General features: G+C 31.6%; 1 protein-coding gene across 1 annotated transcript; it reads left to right on the forward strand.

Annotated features, from left to right (window-relative positions):
* Positions 1-256: 256 nt before the first annotated feature.
* Positions 257-2519, forward strand: AsnS (asparagine synthetase). The gene has a single exon (XM_065503199.1). The coding sequence runs from the start codon at positions 322-324 to the stop codon at positions 1993-1995; it is 1674 nt and encodes a 557-aa protein (XP_065359271.1). The 5' UTR covers positions 257-321; the 3' UTR covers positions 1996-2519.
* The last annotated feature ends 21276 nt before the right edge of the window (positions 2520-23795 follow it).

Below are 23795 nucleotides of genomic sequence, written 5' to 3' on the forward strand. Positions count from 1 at the left end.
CTAACATTTTTGCGATACAAAAGAGACACATTTTAGTATAAATATCGAAAATATAACTTCCAATTGCTGGCAGGGTATGTACAAGTCTGGTGGATTAATGAGTATTGGTGAGGTTGTTTTTGATTGTTGTTTGAATTCGCCTTGGTTGGGTACTTTAAAAGCAGCCACAGCAGGGAATTTCCCTTAGTCTTACTGATAATACTACATTGAAAGTCAGTGCTGTGTTCAAGAAATTTGAATTCGTTTCAAAATAAAGTAAACAATTTAAATAACAAAAACAAAAGAAAACCAGACAGGTGTATAATCAGAGTATTAGTGATAATGTGTGGAATATTTGCAATTTTTTCAAAGAATGGTGAACCCATTAAACCGAAAATGTACCACGGAAGTCTGCACAGTTTGCGAGAAATCGCTTACAGACAGAGCGGCAAGCAACGGCATCGGGGCCCTGACGATACCGGTGTATGTCACATCCCCGAACAGGGAGTTGTCATGATTCACGAACGTTTGGCTATTGTAGGTGTTCACACAGGCCACCAGCCTCTGTATTCCGAAAATGAAAATGTAATTTTAATTGCCAATGGTGAGATCTACAATTATTTGGAGCAGTCGTCCGAAATTGCAAAACTTCGTGGCCACTACAAGCCCAAAAGCGATTGCAATGTCATCATCGAATTGTATGAAGAATTTGGAGAAGGTTTACTGGAATATATTACCGGCATGTTTGCTTTTGTCTTGTACGATAAACGTTCAAAAACTATTCTCATGGCGCGAGATCCATTCGGCATTATTCCCATGTACATCGGAGAGGACACAGATGGCAATGTATGGGTTGCATCTGAAATGAAATGTTTAGTAGAGATTTGCCCAAAGATCGAAGCTTTTACACCCGGCGAATTGCGTTTTGGCAAAGCCGATAATCTCGTGCGAAAGACATACTTCAAGCAGCCATGGCAGAGTGATATTCCGAACTTAAACACCGACTTGAATTTGTTGAGAACCAGTTTGGAGAATGCAGTACGATCCCATTTACAATGTGATGTGCCATTCGGTGCCTTATTGTCTGGCGGTGTAGACAGCAGCTTGGTGGCATCGATTGCTACAAAAATACGTCGGGAACGTGATCCCAACTTTAGACTTACCACATTTTCGGTGGGCTTACGCAATGCTCCGGACTTTAAAGCCGCTCGTCTGGTAGCCGACTACATTAACAGTGATCACACTGAAGTTATTTTCGAAATTGCAGATGCTTTGGATGGTATTCGAGACATCATCTATCATTTGGAGACATACGATGTAACCACAGTCCGTTGTAGTTTGCCCATGCTACTGCTAGCGCGCCACATCAAAAGTACTGGCATCAAAATGATCTTATCCGGCGAAGGTGCTGATGAGATTTTCGGTGGATACTTGTACTTCTTTAAGGCGCCCAACTACACTGAGTTTCATCAAGAACTGGTGAAACGTGTGTCCCAACTTTGCGACTCTGATTGCCTGCGTGCCAACAAAGTAACAATGGCTAAGGGCATTGAACTTCGAGTTCCCTTCTTGGATACAGCATTTGTAAATTATGTGATGTCCATAAGGCCGGAAGACAAAATACCTGGCGAACTTAACTGTTTTGGCGACCAACAAAAGCATCGCATAGAGAAGCACGTTTTGCGAGCAGCATTCGCCAACCAATATCTGCCCGATGAGATTCTGTGGCGACAGAAGGAACAGTTCTCCGATGGCGTAGGTTACGATTGGATCGATAATATTCGCCGGGTAGCCACAGACCATATCACCGACAACGAGTTTGCCACAGCCTCCGAGAGATTTCCAATCAATACACCATCCACCAAAGAAGCCTACTACTACAGGTGCATCTTCACAGAACTATTTCCCGGAAGCGGTGCTGCCAAAACTGTTAAACGCTGGGTGCCACGTCTCGACTGGGGCTGCCCAGAAGATCCATCCGGAAGAGCTCAAGCCGTACATCAAGTTCATCAGTAAACTGATGACACGTGTCCCTCAAAGACTGAATTAGCTGCTAATAATAATAATATTCAAGAAAATATGAATTTCTTGCTTGTATGATAATTTAAATGCAAATATTTCCTTACACAATTAATTCATAAGAATAAGTTTCAATTCGTACAAATCTGTAAATAAAAAAAAGCAAATCTACTTTGAACAACCGTACATTTTATACATGTAATTTAAATTTAATTCTGTTTTTAAATATATACTTACATATATGTATATTGGTATACAAAGTTATATATGTACATTTGTTCCTACTAAATATATTATATTACAGTATCTGATTGTCAAGTCGTCGTCGTGTACTATGTACTATATGTATTCATAATATATATTCAAAATGCTTAATTTACATTATTTTTGCCTTTATTGCTGTGCAGTTTTTATTATTTTTTTGTTGTGTTTGCTTTTTTAGCAATATTAATCTTTTCATTTATTAATAAATGTAGAAATAAAACTGAATAAATTATAAATTGAGTGATAATAAGCAAAAATCTGAGCATTTGTATTTTTTATGTGGAGATATTTTAAGCAATTTGTTTAAATATGTAAATAACCAGACCATGAATAATTGAAATATAAAAGAAATTTAAATAAAACTGTTTTTGCCAGACGACGACGAGAATCTTATCACCGCAAAAACAATTTTGAAATTAAATTCAGCATACAAAAACCAGTGTTTAAAAAGCTGCGATAACTAAAAATTTGTAACTATTGCTTAAACTACAGCTTCAAAAAATGTTCAGTAGCAGTAGCATTTATCTATTTTCGTTTTCTGGTTTTTTCTAAAACTACTGCTACCTTCAAAAAATAAAACTCTAAACAGAGCAGTAGTAATAAAACATGAAAATCAGCCATAATACCAAAAATACAAGAAAGAAGCATTTGGTCAATTTAGAACAGTGATGTTCATCCCATACAACAATTGTTTAAAAAATTTAAACACATTTGTTACGCTCTTTTAAAGAGCGTAAGAAATGTCTCATTTTTTCAGAAATTCAATAAGCATTGTTGTTGGTTGGTTTTTGGATGAAGCATAGCAAACACACGCGTTTCAATTACAATTGAACACAAAAAAACAAAGTTAAAAATAAATAAAAAATTTGAGAGTATTTCGGCCGTATAATGTATATTCTTTCATTTCCTTAAAATTTAAATTATATTCATTTAATAAATTGGTTTTATTTGACAAAAATTCTAAATTTAAACTTTCTTCATTTTGTTGTTATTTTAAGTGTTTGACATTATGTTTGCTGGGTAGCTCTCTCACCAAATATCTTCATTTTTATTTTTGAACATCACTGATTTAGAAGGTCTCTTATCAGTCGTATTTTCATAATGTCCTAATATATCATGACTCGGTGGCTCGGCTGAACTGACTCCTAGGCATTCGGCGCAGGTCTCTCTTGGTTGGTTACGATAACACAATAAACATATCATACAGAGTAGTATTATTTTAGGACATTTTTTACTTGAAAAGCAATAAAAACCATTGTGAAATTTTAGGACATTATGACATAATAAGAGAACTTGTGAATTGACCAATTGTGTATTGTTGTTGTTTTGAGAGTGTTTAAATTTTAATAAAAACGAATTATTTTAAGCTATAAAATAATAATTCGTTTTTATTCGTCTCAGATGTTCGTGTTGCTAAGAGAATGATCGTGTTTTTTGTGTGTATAAAGCAGCGAAATACAAACTCACACCACTACAGTTTTTAGATATTGTAGTTGTATGAGTATTATTCTCTAGCAAAAACAAATAGCTGAAATAATGAAATAAACAAGCATAAAAGCGTAACACAACCTACTTCTATCAATGCTCATGCGAGACTGACTGTTTTTATACAATGTGTGTGCTTGCGTACATGTGAAAACAAAAACAAGAGAGCTCGCTGGTATAAAGCACCCAGCAGTTCTAGGAGACAGTACCGAACTAGTGATTTTACCCATCATTTAGGGTGGGAGCTAGTTACTTCAATAGCCACGTGACTAGTCATTTTAACACGGGCATGTCCTAGGCAGGCGGTCAATTGTCTCTTTTTGATTACAATGGGACTGTCTAATAGCTGGTCCAAATTAGGCAACGCATTGGATTCACAAACTGGTTACATAGCGTCATTTACCTTGCTAGCTTTGTAACTGGTTACTTGATCAGCTACTTGACTTGTTATTTTAACACGTGCATGTCCTAAGCAGGGGTTCAATTGACCCTTTTGATTACAATGTGACTATCGGATAGCTGATCGAAGGTTGTCAACGCGGGTAAAATAAACTGCAGTACAAAAAAAAGTTTGAAGTGACTTCACCATAGGTTACTAAGAGACACTAAAGTGACTATTGACTTCATGCTATGTTACATGGGATACCAGATACTTAAGCAAAAACAAAAATAAACTGTATGAGAATTATATCAACACAATTTGTATAAATCCAGTTTGTACGAATTACTCACAAAACGTTTAAGTGACGTTTAACAAAACTTAAGCGTCAATTGTCTTCACGCTAGATTACTTGGGATGCATAAAGTAACCAATTGTCTTCTCTCTGCACTACAAAGTGCACACACGTGTCAAATGACCAAAATATATAAAATGGAGTCAGCCAAGTGATAAGACATTTGTGACAATTACTGTCTTTAAGGGATACATTGACTACTTGCTTAACTGCTGGGCAGGGAAAGGCAACCTATACTATTTTACGATTGTATTAGTTATACACCAGAGGTTCGCAAAAATAAATCCTCTCACCAACACATTCAATTCTTTATTTTATTCAGTGCACCGACAAACACACAAATCAGTGTTGCCACTTCATGTGTAATTACACATATTGTGTGTAATTTTAACTTGGATGTGTAGCCCAAGTGTAATTGAGTGAATGTGTAATTCATGTGTAATTTTAAATTCCAATTATATCCAAAATATATTGTCAATGTATGTCTTTTATCTATATTTTAGATTTTAATTGAATGAATTAATTATGGATTGTTCAGATTTCAAAACCGATTGAAATAAATATGTACATTTATATCAGGGATATATTTTAGTTGATAAATAAAAATCCAGTATCTCTAAATGTATTCATATTGTTACGTTTTAACCTCTCAATGGTTTTTTATACACGTTTATAAATTCGCAGAAATACAGACACACTTTATAATGTACACGAATTCACTTGAAAAATACAGCACTCAGTTGATGTTTATTCGAAAAGCGTCTCTGATAAACTCACTCACTACTGCAACCTCTGCAACTATTTATAACACTGCCATCTGCACTCTAGATTGCTCTTTAACTGTCAAAGTTCATATATTCTAGAGCTTTCTAATACATACGCCATCTGTGGTGTACTTTCTACAATGTTCTTTAACTGAATATTCGAATTCGAATATACGGTCGCAGCAAACAGCGTTGCCAACTTACGATCAATGGTCAACTGAAAGCTTTTATTCAATGTTAATAATGCCCACAGATATGTTACAGTTTGCTATTACAGCACTGTTATTTAAAAGCATTCTGCTACTTTTAAATCAGCCGTTAAAATCATTACATTTGAATTCACGTACAATTTCGTAACAATATTTATTATATTGTACTCGTTTGTTACTCAGTATAATGGAATTATATGTACTAGGATCGCCCGTGGCCGAAAAATAGGTTTGCAGAAAAATACGATAAGTAATTTGGAGATTGCTATGTTTGGTTTTCCAAGTGGACATTTCGCCGTTTGTGATAGTTTTGTTTGCGTAATATTGGTAATAGAAACTAAATTTTAGTTTATATACATATAAGACTTTTAATTTCAACATGAAAAAAATATAAAACAACAAATACTATACAATAACTATACATTTTTACAAGTTATTACAAATTGTTATTGGAAAAACGTTAATTTTCAAGATAACCCAAAATCAAAAATTTGTATTTTTATAATTTTAAATTGTTTATAGAATAAAGGTAATAGTAACGGTAATTGCAGTTATTGCGTTAGCCAATCTTATGAGAAAAAAAGAAGTACGTAGGAATTTGTGGGAGAAAAATTTATTTACAAATTGTTAGAGTTGGGTTTATTAGCTCAGTGAAGTGACCGCTCTTTTCAGCTCAGCTCACTTAGCTCATTACCTCAGTATGTTGTATAATGACCATTTCATTTTGAGAATTGCTTGTAGTGAATTAAATTAATTATTTCTGTTGTTAGTTGTAAAAACACACAGTCTTTTGACAATTAGAGATTTATGCGTGAAATAATTGATTAAAATTTTAAAAAATAAAATTGTATTTTATTTAAACTAATATTTTTGCGGAAAAAAGAGTTAATTTTTTATTATTTCTAATTTCCGATGCTATCCAAATGTTTAGACAATATTTGTTAAGCAGAACATTTACTAACTTTAAGGGATATCTATCAAAATAAATGTTTTGTAACTCAAGACAAAGGTTTTTAAATTTGCACTATTTTAATTTTTTTCATATTTGTGTGTAAACCTTAAAAATTAAACTTACGCAGAGAAACTAGACACATTAGCCTTTCCGATGGTATGTAACATACCCAACTAAAATTTCATAGCCTCGATACTGTAATACCCATAATATGTTAACCTCAGGAATAAAAATCACTTTTTTTCTATGGAAATGTTGAATAATTTAATTTTGTTATTTATTTGTAACTAGCTGAACCAGGTCCGCGTTGCTGGCCTTTAGAAAACATCTCTTTTATATTGCATATCGATCTCGATTTTAATATACAGTGTCGGACAAAGTCGGTGAATCAACCTTCAATGTTAATACATGTAGTCGCATTTCGGCTGGTTCTAATGAATTCAAAAATTCAGTATGGAAATATCTTATTCATGACCCTATAAGCAAACCAAATTGTTTATTACAGACAGAAAATTAAAATCTGACTTTACACTGTTACCTAATAGGATTTTCTGAAGACACCGTGAAAATATCATCAAAATAGGTCCAGCCATTTTTGAGTCCATACGGAACATATATACACACATCCATTTTTATGAAATATAGGGCATTAGCGGTATAATGTAAAAATTAGATTTTTACACACCCCTCCGCCCACAGACCGAAATCTGACTATACAGTGTTACCCGCTGGGATATTCTGAAGATTCCCTGAAAATTTCATCAAAATCGGTGGAGCCGTTTTTTATATATATAGATGGCATTAGCGGTATAATGTAAAAATTTGATAATGCCACGCCCCTCCGCCCACAGACCGAAAATCAAAAATCTGACCTTACAGTGTTACCCGCTAGACTCTTCTGAAGATTCCCTGAAAATTTCATCAAAATCGGTCCAGCCGTTTTTGAGTTCATTCGGAACATACATACATACATACATACCCACATACAAACATCCATTTTTATATATATAGAAGATAATAATTAATTTAATATATAATAATAATAATAATAAAAAGATGAATAATTTAGTAAAATTTAATCTTAATCACAATAGATCAATTTATATAATAACTATTTTTACACTTAATTTATGAAGTTTTTAAATTTTCAAATATCCATACTTTTATCCTCCTTATTTGTCACCTTTATTAGCTGCTTTTTTTTTGTCAATCCTTTCTTGGCGTTATTAGATTCAGCTACTGATTTCGCTGCTGGCTTCTTTTTTGGCTTTGGAAAGAAATCGCATTGAGTAGATGCAGAAAACTTTTTTAATTTGAGTCTTCCATCGACAAGCGGTATGAAAGCATGGTATTGAGCATTGCCATCGATTGTTACCGCAGCATCGAATCTGCTCTTTAGTGTTTTCAATGTTTCCTCATGATCCTCTTTGCTACTAAAAACTATTTTAGTTTCTTTACAATAATTCTTTGCCCAATGGAATAAAACAGTCGCATCTAAGATGCGATCTTGATGAGAGCACTGGAGGCTATACTTCGCTGCATTTCTTTTGAGGTTTGCTCCAATACCATCACATGCTCCTTTACCATGAGCAGTAGGATGAAAATGCCACTCAGCTGGCATTCCAAAATCTTTTTCATGAGCTGTAAGATTTGCGAAGCTACTTTTGTTTTTAAAATGTTGACGAGCTCCGTCCGAAACGTAGTATACCTTTTCTACTGTAAATTTTGATTTTAGATAATTTAGTATTATCTTCTGGTACTCATAAACTGCAACGGTGTCATGTTTTAAATCGTCGGATTGCCATACTTTTGTGTTCCAGGTTTTCTTCTTTCATGTAGTAAATAACTACTGTGAATATAGTTGCTTGGTCGTTATTGAAGTGGAATGCTTTTATGGAATCCTGAAGAACATATTTATAGTTCTCTGCGAAATCAAATGAAATAATGAATTCACCAGACTTCAAATGTGTTTTCAAGTCCTTGAAGAATGACCACTGCTCTTTGACTAAGAAGTCATGGGTTCTCAAATTTAGCAATCCTCTACACAGTTCTTCCACAAAATCATCCACATTTAAAATTATGGTTTTCAGTGTGCATCTTTCAGTCTGAAGCCAAGATTCAAATTTTAACTCCTCAATACATTCTCGATCAAAAGAGTTGATTAAATTTTCTTTGATGGATGTGGTTTCCGGGCAATTCGAACATTCACCTAAGTGGCAAGAAGTTGTAGCATTAGGGCACATAGTCAATTTAAGGCAATCGCGGTAATGGTGTAAATCTTCTGATGAATCATCTTTTAAGTAATTTAAGTTGATTTCCTTCAACATCAATTTAACATTTTCATGGTAAATACAAACACATACTGTGTGAGTTCCGCTGCTTCCTGCCAAAACGCAATGTTTTGGCCTCAGTTGTGTAAATTTTGTGAATCCAATTTTGACATCCTCGTATTCAGATTGAATTGTTGCGAATAATTCATTCAGGTTACAGAGAACCATTCTCTTCTGCATTTGAACTTTCTTGCCATCGATTCGTACAGACATCCAGTCTTTCATCCCTGGCATCAGGCGACTCATATCATCTCGCTGATAAAACTGAGTTATTAGAGATTTAGTATCGCACTCCAAAGTTTTTCCCTTCTTTTTGTTTGGGAGTGTGAGAATCCCATGCTCAGCAACCAATTGTTTAGCAATTCTTGCTTTTCGTTGAGACGTTCCAAACTCAGTCATTGTTTTTGCAGAACTCCATGTTCTTGGAGCAAGCGTGAGAAGTTGAATTCTTTCAGCTTCACTCTGTGACGTTTTGTATTTCTCTTTTATTTGTTCAAGAACTTCTACTGCATCCTTATGGTATTGGTTTCGACACTCATTCGTTGAATTTGAAAAGTTAGAATAACCATCATCATCAACAGTTCTGTCTTCATTCTCGGAATTACTTTTGTCTTCATCTGGAATAACTTCAACGCAAGGCTCATTACTATTCAAATTCGGTAATTCGTTCAACTTTCCGAGCTCTTTCCTGCATGATCCACAAATTTTCAATCGTTTTGACAGCGTAGGGAATTTTTTTAATAAGCCGTCGGAAATATTTCGCATATCTGATGATCTGTGCTTCATTTTGTTAAAGGGATTAAAACAAAAAGACGAATAAATTTCATTTTCAACCTTAGCCTTTTTAGAAGTCGTAGACATTTTGAATTTTGTAAGTATTTATGTAAATAACACACGTCTTAACTTTAACGCTGTTTCTAAAAAACTGATTTCCGTATGTCTTCAGAATGACAATAAATAGTTTTTTAAGATCATATAGGTAGTACGTTTTAATGAATGAGTCTAAAATCTTTTATTAGGGTCAAGAAGGGCTTACATACTAAAGTACCTAGTTTAACCAAATGTTACAAATAATAATAAAAATAAACCACCATATAAATAACCTACCTGTCAACTTCTACCTCTCCACCCACTTCTTAAAGTCAAATGTCATAAAATAATAAATAAACTGGTACTTCGGAGAAGGGCCATAAAATATTTCCACTTGATTCCAAAAATTTGTTTCTGGGGCACCTGATATTTTAACAATGAAAATCACGTGCGCTGAAAACGACCTCTAGGATTGACTAAAAAAGCCGCAAGATACAAAACTCAGACAAATTTTGGGGGTGGAAAATTAATAGCGGTCGGCCTCATATTGCACCCCTCCAGTGGCTATTATCGGTCAGTTGTTGTGGTTTTTATTTTTAAGGTTTTAGAAACACTTACAGACAAATATGAAAAAAATCAATTTAAAAACATTTGTCTTGAGTTACAAAACATTTATTTTGATAGATATCCCACTCGCATCCCACTAAGCGACCAAAAAAGTTTTAAAGGAAAAGACCTAAGCTTTCTTTTGAGAAAAAAAAAAATTAAAAAATGGGTCCATTTTTTTAAAAAAAAGTCAACAAAGTTTTTGATTTTGCAAAAAAATTCAAAAATTTTAAATCTTGAGTTACAAAATATTTTTTTTGATAGATATCCCACTCGCATCCCACTAAGCGACCATATAGGTCGCTTAGGAAAAGACCTAAGCTTTCTTAAAAAAAATAAAAAAAAAATAAAAAGGGCCCATTTTGAAAAAAAAAGTCAAAAATATTTTTGATTTAAAAAAAAAAAAATCAAAAATATTTTATTAAATTTTTTAATTTTTTTTTTCGAAAGATTGCATAAATAGCTATCTAAACTATTTGGGACACATTTTGCTAAGAACAATAGGTAATAAATTATATGGATAAAAAAAACACCTGTTTGGCCAAAATGTCAAATTTTGACCTCCTATAACTCAGAGTTCTTGACCGATCTTGTTGAAAAATGGTGTCCGAATTACTATCCAATAGAACTAACATTGGTGCAAATTTCATCGCGATCGGAAGACATCGATTTCAGAAGTTGGTTCACTTGACGTGAAATGCCCCATATATATAAAAGTGAATGTATGTCTGTATGTATGTATGTATGTTTATTATTATTAGTTTGTTATCTATAGACGGCTAAACAGCTGAACCGATTTTCTTGAAATTTTTACAGTATATTTATGTATATCTGGAAGGAGCTATAGGCTACTTTTTGTTTTGAAATTTTAAGTGGGCGTGGTACCTCCCATACAAAGTTAATTTTAAAAATCAAATATTTAGGAAACTATAATAGCTATAGTCCTCAATTTTTGCATGAGCAATTCCACTGTTTGTTTAAATATTTGCGGCAAAAATGGGAGTAGTAGCCATAGAGGGCGTGGCACCTCTCATATGATGATAATTAAAAAAAAATTATATATGAGAAACACTAAGATATATGGTACGGTTATTCTACCATCAATATTAATATTTAGGACAAGAATGGGCGGACTATCAATAGTGGGCGTGGCACCTCCCATACATATGATGAAAAATTATAAATAGGGAAATCTATATCATCTATCAATATTAATATTTAGGACAGAAATGCGCTGACTACCAACAATATTAAGTAAATGTTAAAATTTGTATACATTTGAAACCCTTATCTATATATATAAAAGTGAATGTGTGTCTGTATGTATGTATGTATGTTTATTATTATATATGAGAAACACTAAGATATATGGTACGGTTATTCTACCATCAATTTTAATATTTAGGACAAGAATGGGCGGACTAAAAGAATGGGCGGACTAAAATAGTGGGCGTGGCACCTCCCATATATGTGATGAAAAATTATATACAGGGACAGCTATAGCAGCTATCAATATTAATATTTAGTACAGAAATGCGCGGACTACCAAAAATATTAAGTAAATGTTAAAATTTGTATGTATACATTTGAAACCCTTATATATATGTATATAAAAGTCAATATGTGTTTGTTTCTATGATTGTTTGCGTATTTGTAATGGCACTCAACTTACAGTAAGGCAATTAATGAACAACAAATTTGCGGACTAAATCTAGAAAATCCATGTTTTTCACATGAACAGAAACTAATTTTAGATAGACTAAATATATTGTAAATCTTTACGGTACGGGTAGCGAAGCACACCGGGTTTTAGCTAGTAAACAATAAAACTGACTTACTATTTTGGAAGCTTTATTTCAAATTTATAACTACAAATTTTAAAAATATAAACGTTACAAGATTTTACTGGTAAAGTATTTACTGGGAAGAAAAATGATCAGAGCTATAATTTTTAAACAAATAGTAAAAAATATTTATCTTTGAAACTGAAAACAAAACTGATTTCAAAGCACTTAATATAAATTAGGAATAAATTAAAATTCGAAAGCAAACAGTGTGCTATTTTTATACCCTCCACCACCATAAGTGGTGAATGAGGGTATATATAAGTTTGGCATTCCGTGTGTAACATTGAGAAATATTCATCTGAGACCCAACAAAGTATATTATTGATCCTTATGAAATTCTAAGTCGATTGAGCCATGTCCGTCTGTCTGTCCGTCTGTGTAAAACACGCTCACGTCCAAAATACGCAAACAAACTTAGTAGAGTTGCAAGAAAAATGTTTATTATTGTCCTAAGCAGTTTGGTATTGAAAATCAGCGAAATCGGTACAGTGGAACCAAAGTTATATCCATATAAAATTCAGCTAAAATAAGTTTCGTGGTAAAAAAAATTATATTACAAAATTTTTCGTGGATCGTGACCATAGCCCCCATATAAAGTACATTTCCGAAAATCTCTTAAATAAGCATAAATGTCTTATAAATGTCGCTATCAAGTTGAAATTCGACATGAATAATCCCCATATATACCAAAATCGCTGTAGCTAATTCTATGAAGATCGGCCTATAATTGGTTATAGCTCCCATATAAGGACCACTTCCAAAAAACACAATAACCTACATAAATATCTAAAAAATATCAATATCAAAACAAAATTTCACACACATCCGTAGTTTATATTTAGAAATCATACTACTGGATTTTGTGAATATCGGTCCATATTTGACCATAGCTCACATATAAGGTCCACTTCCAAAAATCAGTTAAGTACTTATAAATCTCTTATAAATACATTTATCATGCTATAATTCGACAAAAATTATACTCATATATATAGATATCACTGTACAAAATTGTATGCAGATTGGCCGATAATTGGTCATAGGTCCCCTATGAGGACCATTCCCGAAAAAAGATATTAACCTTAAAAAATATTAAAAACATCGATATCAAAATGAAATAACGCACAGATCAATAATTTGTATCCAGTAATCATACTTCTGGATTTTGTGAATATCGGTCCATATTTAACCATAGCTCCTATATAAGGTCCACTCCCGAAAATCACTAAAATCCTCATAAATTTCTTACAAATATAGTTATCAGGTTGAAATTGAAAACAAATTTATTCAATATATACAAAAATAGATGTACCAAATTTTATGATGATAGGCCCATAATTGGTCATAACCTCCATATAAGAACTACTTCAGGAAAACACATTAACCTACACAAATATCCATAAAAATCTATACTGAACCAAAATTGTATACCGATCAGTAATTTGTATCCAAGAATCGTACTACAAGATTTTTTAAATATTAGTCCATAATTCGGCATAGCTCCCATATAAGGTCCACTCTTGTTAATAGCGTTGTTTATATGAAATTCTACAAAAATAGCCCTTAAATACTTAGGACCATAATAGGTCATAGCATCCATATATTAAAACAAAATAAGATCAGTACAGATCAGTATTTGTATTCAAAAATCATAATACTGAATTTTGTGAATATTGGTCCATAATTGGCCACAGCTCTTACATAAAAACATAAAAATCACTTAAAAATATTTTATTACAATCGAATCATAATAGGTCATAGCTCCCACATAAGTCCCAGAACTAAATATTTTGAAATTTGTCTAAATATATTTGTATACCCTTTTTTATACTCTGTTTCTTCACTTGAGGTTAAAAGGGAAAAATGTTGATCCAAACGTATTAACTAATTATTAAGTATATAAATTGTTAAATTTCCTACGTTCTAATAGGAATTTCAGTTATAAATTGCTGAATTAGATACAATTTTTTGTACATTTGAAATAAAATATCTTCTGCGTAAACTAGTCTTTCTAACAATTGTTATATTATTTCAGTTGTTATACCATCATTTTAGGTGGAGGGTATTTAAGATTCGGCACGGCCGAATATAGTACTCTTACTTGTTTAAATATTGTTAAATTTTTAATAGAAATGTAACAATTTCCAATGGAACAATCTCCGAATGGACATTGATTAATATTTGTTAAAAGCGTATTTGGGATTGACATATTTGACTGATCTCAAGAATTCATTAAATTATAAAAGTTCACTAAAAAAAGACATTGCTAACCTTGATTCAATACCCCTCATATATCCAATTCCTGGTTAAATTAAAATCACCGCAAGTGAAAATTGTCCATTGACAATAAATTGATCGTATTTGGTCCAAAGATCCCAGAGTCCACGGTGACAAACCTTTTATATTCATGACAATTTTAGACCATTTTGAAATCACGAAAATTTATTTACATGTGTAATTTTTTCCCGTATGTGTAATTTAGGCATGTGTAGTTTATAATTTTATTGGTGGCAACACTGACACAAATACAAAAACTGAAAAAATAAAGAAAAAGTCATACACCAGTGCTCATGCGTAATCCTAGTTGTCTCGTTGAGTGGACAACGACTACTAAAATGTAAGAGCATAAGAATACGTGTGATTTTATTTTCCACAATTGTGGTATGGGCTGCGCCAGGGCACACTTAGAAAGGTGACTGCATCACTACAACAATACAAAAACAACAGGTACTTTGTTTTTGTTAAAAAGTAGGTGAACTGTCAAAGTTGCCTGTTGTTGTTTTTGCTTTTGGGTTTGTTGTATTTTTTGCTACAACAACCACAAGTGAATTGACAATTTAAACTGAATAAAAAAAATAATCAGCTGTTTCATCGCAGTCACCTGTCTAAGTGTGCCCTGGGCTGCGCATTACTGTTATACACTTTCACCACGAATCGGTGTTGCCAGTAATCTTTCGACTCTTTTCCCCAATTAAAAATGTAAAATCTCATATTGTCCATCATACATCTTTAAAAGTTGGGACATTTTTTTTTCACTGGCAACGCTGATTCTTAAATTGTGCGATAAAAAAACAATACACAACCTGCTTGTTTGAGTTCTCAAGCTAGACTGATTAAAAGTTGTTTATTTCTCTACAACGCGTGTGCACACGTACGTAAGAGAAGAGTAAATGTAAAACGCGGCGCCCATGTTTTGGCTTTCCCTGGTGTAAATTTAGTAACGCCCACAATCAGTGTTACCATATATAAAGTTTTCCCTTTTTTTGCAAGGTTTTTGAGATGCAAAAAGTTTTATTTTTTTAAAAAAAAGTTTTTTGGAAATTATAAATTTATGATATCAATAAGTTGAACCGTTAATTTCAAAATGATAGTCCACAAATTCATTTACTAAATGGGGAGATTGATTTGAAAATATTTAAAGTGTCTCCAGCACTAACTTCACATAAATTATATCAGTCTGATTACATATATGTACGAATTGGGTTTTGTAATTTTTGTATGTACTTAAAAAAAGTTTTTTTTGTTGAAAAACAAGTTTTTTGTTTAGAAATAAAAAGTTTTCTTCAAAAAATATATGGCAACGCTGCCCACAATGCACAGTGCATAGGAGTTGCCGATCCCGGGAGTAAAACGATGGTAAATATATGCATACAAACAAAAAAGCCGAACTTTTGTTTACAACAGGAACATCTTACACAAATATACAATCACAACAACAACAAACAATATAAATTTTTGGCTGAAGATTTTTGTATTTGACTACTTTTATTGCTACATCTACTACTGCTTAACTGCTACTTCTTCTACTACGTCAACTGCTACTTCTATTACTACTAAATTTTAAAAGTAGCAGAAATAATAGAAAACAAATGACTCTGCTACTTAAAGGGCCATTATTACAACTTGCCTTTAAGTTCCTAATAGTAAAAGTTAACTTTAAGCAATAGAAAAAGGTACCCTTAAAGTTAACTTTTACTATTTCGAACTTAAAGGCAACTTGTAATAATGGCCCTAAAACTTTTTCTTTTTTAACCTAGCGTTTACACATGCAAGTAACAGTTGCAAAAACTCAACACCCAGCAGTTAAGCAAGTAGTCAATGTATCCCTTAAATACAGTAATTGTCACAAATGTCTTATCACTTGGCTGACTCCAATTTATATATTTTGGACATTTGACACGTGTGTGCACTTTGTAGTGCAGAGTGAATACAATTGGTTACTTTATACATCCCAAGTAATCTAGCGTGTAGACAATTGACATTTAAGTGTGTCTAAAGGTAGGGTCAGACTACGCAAATTATTTGACACAAGATGTTTCATGTGTTTGATCAAAACTACATCAAATAATTCATGGGTTGATTTTGTGTTCACACTGTACACATTTATTTGCCATATTTGTTTAATCAAACTACACCGAAATACTATCAAACACACAAAGGGGAAAATATATTTGTCTTGTGGTCACATTTATGGTAATATTTATTCTAAATAATTATTAAATAAAGCTGCAAAACAACTTTAATTTCTTTCATCAATAAAAAAGACATTTCTAGAAAGTAAAATATTAGCAGATTTTGCTTTACATTTGAAAGAATTATGAAATTTCAGTACTTTTATTTAAACGTCAAATATTTTATGTTTCTAGTTTGAACACAAAATATTTTTGCACTGCAAACAAGAAAACAGCTGAATTTGGTCAAACAAATTTATTTGCCAATATGAAAACATTCTTGTAATGTGACCAATGTGTGACCACTAAACAGCAAATATTTTCCTGCATTTTGGGTATTTTTTTATTTGATCTTGCAATTCATTTGCGAGATCAAACAGCGTCATATAACAGCTGTTGCATCATGTGTTACGCAAAAGTAGTGTTGCTATATCTTAAATTAAAAATCGCTAAATAATGAAAACAAATCGCGAAAAGAACACAAGCTTGAACAATTTAATAATATAATTATTAAATGTTTATTTATTAAATTATATTACTCTCACAATTCATAATTGAAATAGAATGGAAATGTAATTATGTTTTACACTTGAAAAATATTTGAAAAATTAAATATTTTTCAAACCAAAAACATATGGCTTGAAGTTATGTTTCCTTTTTACTGGAGCATGCTATTGAAATAAAGTGTAATACAACTAGCGATGCCAGATTCAGATTCGCAAAAAGCTGGACATTGGGGTTCAAAAAGCTGGACAAACCAAAAAAAACTGGACATTTAAAAAATGACAGAAAATTTCGGTTTTGTGTAAATAATTTTTATTAAAATATATTTTTATCCACCGTTATCAACATATATGTATATTATTATTATTATTATTTAAAAATATAGAATTACAATTAAATATCATTTCACTCTTTAAAATTTATTTAACTAAACATACATTTTTTACGTTCAGTCTAGGGTTCCTACACGGGAAAATTTTCCTGGGAATTCTCTGGAATATTTTTTTGTAATTTTTCGGGAAATTTTCATCGGGAATATATTTATAAATTTTCTTCTTAAAATTACAATATTCAGATTCGTTGTGATGGCCAATTTTTTTAAGGATTGCAAGAATCATTACTTTTGAAATAACCGAATTATTTTCACTCATTAAGAAGAATCAAATTCAAATTTTATGTTCTTAAATGAATTATTAAGGTGCCTAACATTGCAACTTCTAAGGATATTTATATTTAGAGTAAATAATAACAATAATAGTGGTTTATTATATACAACATGATTAGAAAAATGTCTATTTCGAAATTATCTACTCATGCTTTACAGATTTAACATAGTGTAAATTCTTAAATTTTTTAATAAAACACTAGAATTTTTTGATACCGATTAAAACTAGAGTGTGACAATAAAGGGAAGGTAAAAAGTCCGAGAAATTAGGAACCCCAGTTTAGTCCATCAAATATATTAGGGTGTGTCGATTTAGCAATCGATATTGTGCCATCGATATTTCGATAGCTTTTGGCATGAGGAAAAAAAATTCCACTACTACATACCAAACAAATAATTTTTCTCAACTTTTATTTTTAAGGTTTTTTTAGATGTAAAAAATCGGCAGTTTTTCCAAAAAAAATTTTAGTAGTAAGTAAATTTTAAGTAATAAATAATATGGATATTTTTGTAGAAAATTTATATTTAGCTGGACAAATTGAATTTTAGCTTGAAACTGGACAAGCATCAAAAAAGCTGGACAATCCAGCCAAGTCCAGCCCGGCTGGCAACCCTAAATACAACTGTAATTCAATTGCTTGACTATAATTCAAGGCTTGCATTACACTTGCTATCAACTTGAATTCCAGTAAAAATGCTTATTGGTTTTTTAATAAATATTATTAATCGAACACGACTTTTTCCAAACTTTTTTCATTCAGAATAAGAACATGTTCACAAATATTATACAATTTTACGGAAATGTTTACCTTTTTTACTATATAAAAATTTATAATAAAAATGTTTGTATGATAACAAAATCAGAAAAGTAAAAAATGCTATTAGACATATTCTTCTTCTGCAGTAAAAAGAAAAATTAAACAGATCATACTGTTTAAGAATTATTATTTAATTACAATCAATTCATACTATTTATTAGAGTAACAGCCGATTTTTTTTTTAGATTTCAAAGAGTGCCGGGTGGAATATTGTGACACTAGGCCTAGATATTAAGTGCTGAAAATTTGAGCCAAATCGGGCAACGATTTCTGGACGCGCATCGAGGTCAAAGTTCAGATATATTCAAAATTTTACTATTTATATGGAATAAATAGGTGAAACTCGTTAACTTTCTTTTGTTTTCTATAAATATGTAGATTTATTTATACTAATGAATATTACATTAAAAAAAAATTTTGGAAATTAACCCTTTATCTCCTTTGGGTCAAAATGACCCAAAACCTGTATTATCGCCAAAATTAGAGAAAAATGCAATTTTTTCAGTTTTTGTAAAAATTTTGCCATTAAATAATTACTTTTGCAATTTAATTTAAAAGAATCGATATGTGTAGGTAATTGTCGTTCTAATCAGACATAAAACACAAAAATTGGTTAAAAAATGTTAAAGTTATGAAGAAATCGCCAGGCCATTAACGTGTCTCAGGCCACTAGAACAAGAAACTAAGGAACAAAATTAACATATTTTGAGAAATATTAAAATAAGAGCTTATTTTTACTTAAAATATATACGTATTTACTTATATATGAATTTGTGTCTTCGTAGGATACCCTTAACCTATTCGCAGGTATGACCAAAAAAAATTATTTTTTTAACGGCTGTTTCAAAACTCCAATTTCAAATTTTTAAAAATTTTGTTAAACAAATTTCAGAATTTCTTGATCATCACATTGGGATTTATTGAGATCAAAATAGGGAATAATAATATGAAAAAATTATGTCAATACCTCTTACAGTTTTTCCGTACCTGCGATTTAAATTTTTAGATTTTCAAGAAAAACAAATTTTTTGCCCATATTTAGGCGAATGAGCCCAATTTCCTTAATGTTATAAATTTTAAGTAAAACCTATTCATAATATTATAGTCCTTGTAATTTTAAATATGGTCTGAAAGTTTTACTAAAATCGGAAAACGATAACCTTAAATCGTGAAGGTCAAAGGTCAAATTTTTCAATATTTGGAATTTCTAAAGAAAAGATATCGAAATGTTATATATTTTTGGGCCGATTTTAATGAAACTTGAGCAAAATATACATTGGGGTCTAACATTTACAACAAGAGTGCAAAAATGGATTTAATCCTTTAAGAGCACTTGGGGTCAAAATGGGTGTGTTTTTCGTGATTTTAAAAGTTGAGGGTAATTTGGACCCCAAGTGCTGCTAAGGGTTAATTTCCATTTTTGTGCTGTTATTTTAAATTCTGGACTTTATGCTATACTTTCCTCAAGTTTCATTAAAATCGGCCTAAAAATATATAACATTTCGTTATCTTTTCATTAGAAATTCCACATATTGAAAAATTTGACCTTTGACCTTCACGATTTTAAGGTTATCGTTTTCCGATTTTAGTAAAACTTTCAGACCATAATTAAAATTACCAGGGTTATAATATTATGAAAAAGTTTTACTTAAAATTTATAACAGTAAGGAAATTGGGCTCACTCGCCTAAAAATGGGCAAAAAATTTGGTTTTCTTGAAAATCGCAAAATTTAAATCAAAGGTACGGAAAAACTGTAAGAGGTATTGACATAATTTTTTCATATTTTAATTCCCTATTTTCATCTCAATAAATCCCAATGTGATGATCAAAAAATTCTGAAATTTGTTTAAGAAAATTTTTAAAAATTTGAAAATGGAGATTTGAAACAGCCGTTAAAAAAAATAATTTCTTTTGCCATACCTGTGAATAGGTTAAGGGTATCCTACGAAGACACAAATTCATATATAAGTAAATATGTATATATTTTAAGTAAAAATAAGCTCTTATTTTAATATTTCTCAAAATATGTTAATTTTGTTCCTTAGTTTCTTGTTCTAGTGGCCTGAGACACGTTAATGGCCTGGCGATTTCTTCATAACTTTAACATTTTTTAACCAATTTTTGTGTTTTATGTCTGATTAGAACGACAATTACCTACACATATCGATTCTTTTAAATTAAATTGCAAAAGTAATTATTTAATGGCAAAATTTTTACAAAAACTGAAACAGTTGCATTTTTTCCGAATTTTGGCGATAATACAGTTTTTGGGTCATTTTGACCCAAAGGTGATGCAGGGTTAACTTCCAAAAAACATTTTTTAATGTAATATTCATTAATATAAATAAATCTATACATTTCTAGAAAACAATGCAGAAATTTAACGAGTTTCACCTATTTATTCCATATAAATAGTAAAATTTTGCATATATCTGAACTTTGACCTCGATGCGCGTCCAGAAATCGTTGCCCGATTTGGCTCAAATTTTCAGCACTTAACTTTTAGGCCTAGTGTCACAATATTCCACCCGGCACTCTTCAAAATTTTAACAAAAAAATTTTTCCATACAACTGATTGTCACTCTACTATTTATGTATTTGTATAAAATTTCTTTTAATATGGAATGTACATTTGAGCAATTTTAAATTTTGAAAATAGACAAACTCCATGAATAAATAAAAAATAATCTAACATCAGACTATGTTAAACGTATAAAAATATAAATCGCATAAAATTGCAAAAATCGCAACATAGACTTCATGTCTTCAATTAGTTTTTCTCCCCGTATATCATCCTATGCTGAATGACTTTTATGTGAAGAAGAAGACTTCATTTATTGATGCAATTACTTAGTGAAAATAATATAAATAACAAATATTAAAGAAATATTGAATATATATTTATGTTAAAAAAATGGTGAATTTGTGTCATTAATTTAGTACCAAAAATATTTAAATAAACTCCTTATTTTTCCGCCATACTGAGCAAATAACATTCTGTTTTTCTCTATTTGATCAAACAATTATTTCATGAAAGTATTTGATATAGTGTGACCACACGGCAAATAAATTTACTGATTCTTTTTCGTAGCAGTTTGGTCAAACAAAAAGTGAAAATTTAAATTCACTATATGATAACAAAATTCATTAAAACTTTAATAAAATAATTGCTTAAAAATTCGAAATAAGTGCTTAAACCTTAAAAATATTTGCAAGATCAAATTATATATTTTTTAGGTATTTATATGGCTAGTGGTCACACTTTGTTCACATTAAGAAAATATTTTGTGTGCCGAATAAAATTATCTGTTTTGTTGTTTGCTCTAAATATTATTTGTGGTCAGATTCATGCAATGAAATATTTGACGATAAACGTCAAATATTAGCTGTGTCTGACCGTACCTTAAGTAATCTTGAGTGTTGTAGTAGTAATTCGTACAAACTGGTTTTATACAAATTGTGTTGATATAATTCTCATACAGTTTATTTTTATTTTTGCTTAAGTATACTGATATCCCATGTAACATAGCATGAAGTCAATAGTCACTTTAGTGTCTCTTAGTAACCTGTGGTGAAGTCACTTCAAACTTTTTTGTACTGCACTTTATTTTACCCATCAGAAGCATTGACTACTTTCGATCAGCTATCAAATAGTCACATTTTAATCAAAAGAGTCAAATGACCTCCTGCTTAGGACATGCACGTGTTAAAATAACTAGTCAAGTAGCTGCTCAAGTAACCAGTTACAAAGCTAGAAAGGTAACTGACGCTATGTAACCAGTATGTAAATCCAATCGTTGCCTACTTTGGACCAGCTATTAGACAGTCCCATTTTAATCAAAAATAGAAAAATGACTAGTCACGTGGCTATTGAAGTAACTAGCTTCCACCCTAAATGATGGGTAAAATCAAGTTCAGTACTGTCCCGGGAATTCCCGGGAATATTTTTTTGTTAATTTTCGGGAAATGTTTGTCGGGAATTTTCGGGAATTTCTTCATAAGTTTTCTTCTAAAAGTTACAATTTTCAGATTCGTTTCGATGGCCAAATTTGTTGCTAATTAAATCGTTTCATTATATCCATAGAATTTTTTTCGGTTCTAGCAACAGGTAGTCAGTTAGCAAATAAGTATTACGGTTGAAATAACCGAATTTTTGTTCACTCAACTCAAGCCACAGCAGAAAAATTGTTATTCAGAATGAATATAATTCAAAGTTTATACTCTTAAAGGAATTATTAAGATGCCTAACTTTTAGGGATATTCAATGAATATTATTCATATTTAGAGAAAGTAATAACAATAATAGTTGTTCGAATTTGTTTATCTACAATCAAATGTGAAAAATGTCTCTAACTACGCATGATTTATAGATTTAACTTAGTCGAAATTCTTAAGTTTTTTAATTAAACAAAGAATTTATTGATTTTATACTGATTAAAACTACGACTGTGACAATACCCATAAAATGCCACTATTAACCCTAGAATGTCTGACTGCCTGGGCAGTGGTAAGTGACTCTACTGGGCTTGGTGAATTGAGTCTGCATTACTGAGGAAGGCAAACTTTTTCCAACAAATGGTACATTGTGTGCATGTGGACGGTATTTTACCGGTGGATTTTTCTCCCACACAACACCATCTCATTCATCAGCTGGCAAATTGGAAGTTACTTCATCCACTTCTTCTTCAACAGCTGCTTCCTCTTCTTCACAGTCACTGTCCACTTCATCATTGTTATCAATTTTTAAATGTTCTTCAGCGTCAGAAGCTGCTTCATCAGATGGGATATAATCTACTTCATCACCATCTTCACATTCAAAAGGAACGTCTTCTTCATCTTCGATGTTCTCACATGCAAGAAATGCGGCCAGTCGGCTCTCAGTGAGCTGTTGTTGGTCTGTTGTAAGTCTGGAAAATCGCTGCCTCCGATCATCACTTATTCCGGACATTTGAAAAAGTTGAATTCAATACACCCGATGAGCACATGAAACTAAAAAGCCAACCGAAATGATAAGTTCTAGAAACCGATACACAATACACTTGTTTGTACAGCTTTGCCACGTGTACAAAAGAGCTTACACAAATACACATACTCACATTTTTGCAACTTAACGTCAATCAGAAGATCAACTGTGTTGAATGTTGATCAGCTGTCATTAATTTTCCATATGGGCTTCATGAGGACCAGTGTTACACTTACCACATTTTTACATAAACAGACAAGGTTGTTATACGAAATCAATAGTAACAATATTTTACTGAATTCATTATGTTCAGAAGGCATTAGCGGTCGTTGACATAAAATATTTCATCGATCAGAGCAAAGGTAAAAACTTGGCGACTACTCAAAATCAAAATG

The sequence above is a fragment of the Calliphora vicina genome, chromosome 3, assembly GCF_958450345.1.
Source record: "Calliphora vicina chromosome 3, idCalVici1.1, whole genome shotgun sequence".
In the NCBI taxonomy this organism is placed as follows: Eukaryota; Metazoa; Arthropoda; class Insecta; order Diptera; family Calliphoridae; genus Calliphora; species Calliphora vicina.

Bases quoted from the DNA above. Each gene is read 5' to 3' on its own strand.
- AsnS (XM_065503199.1), top strand. From the start codon at position 322: ATGTGTGGAATATTTGCAATTTTTTCAAAGAATGGTGAACCCATTAAA.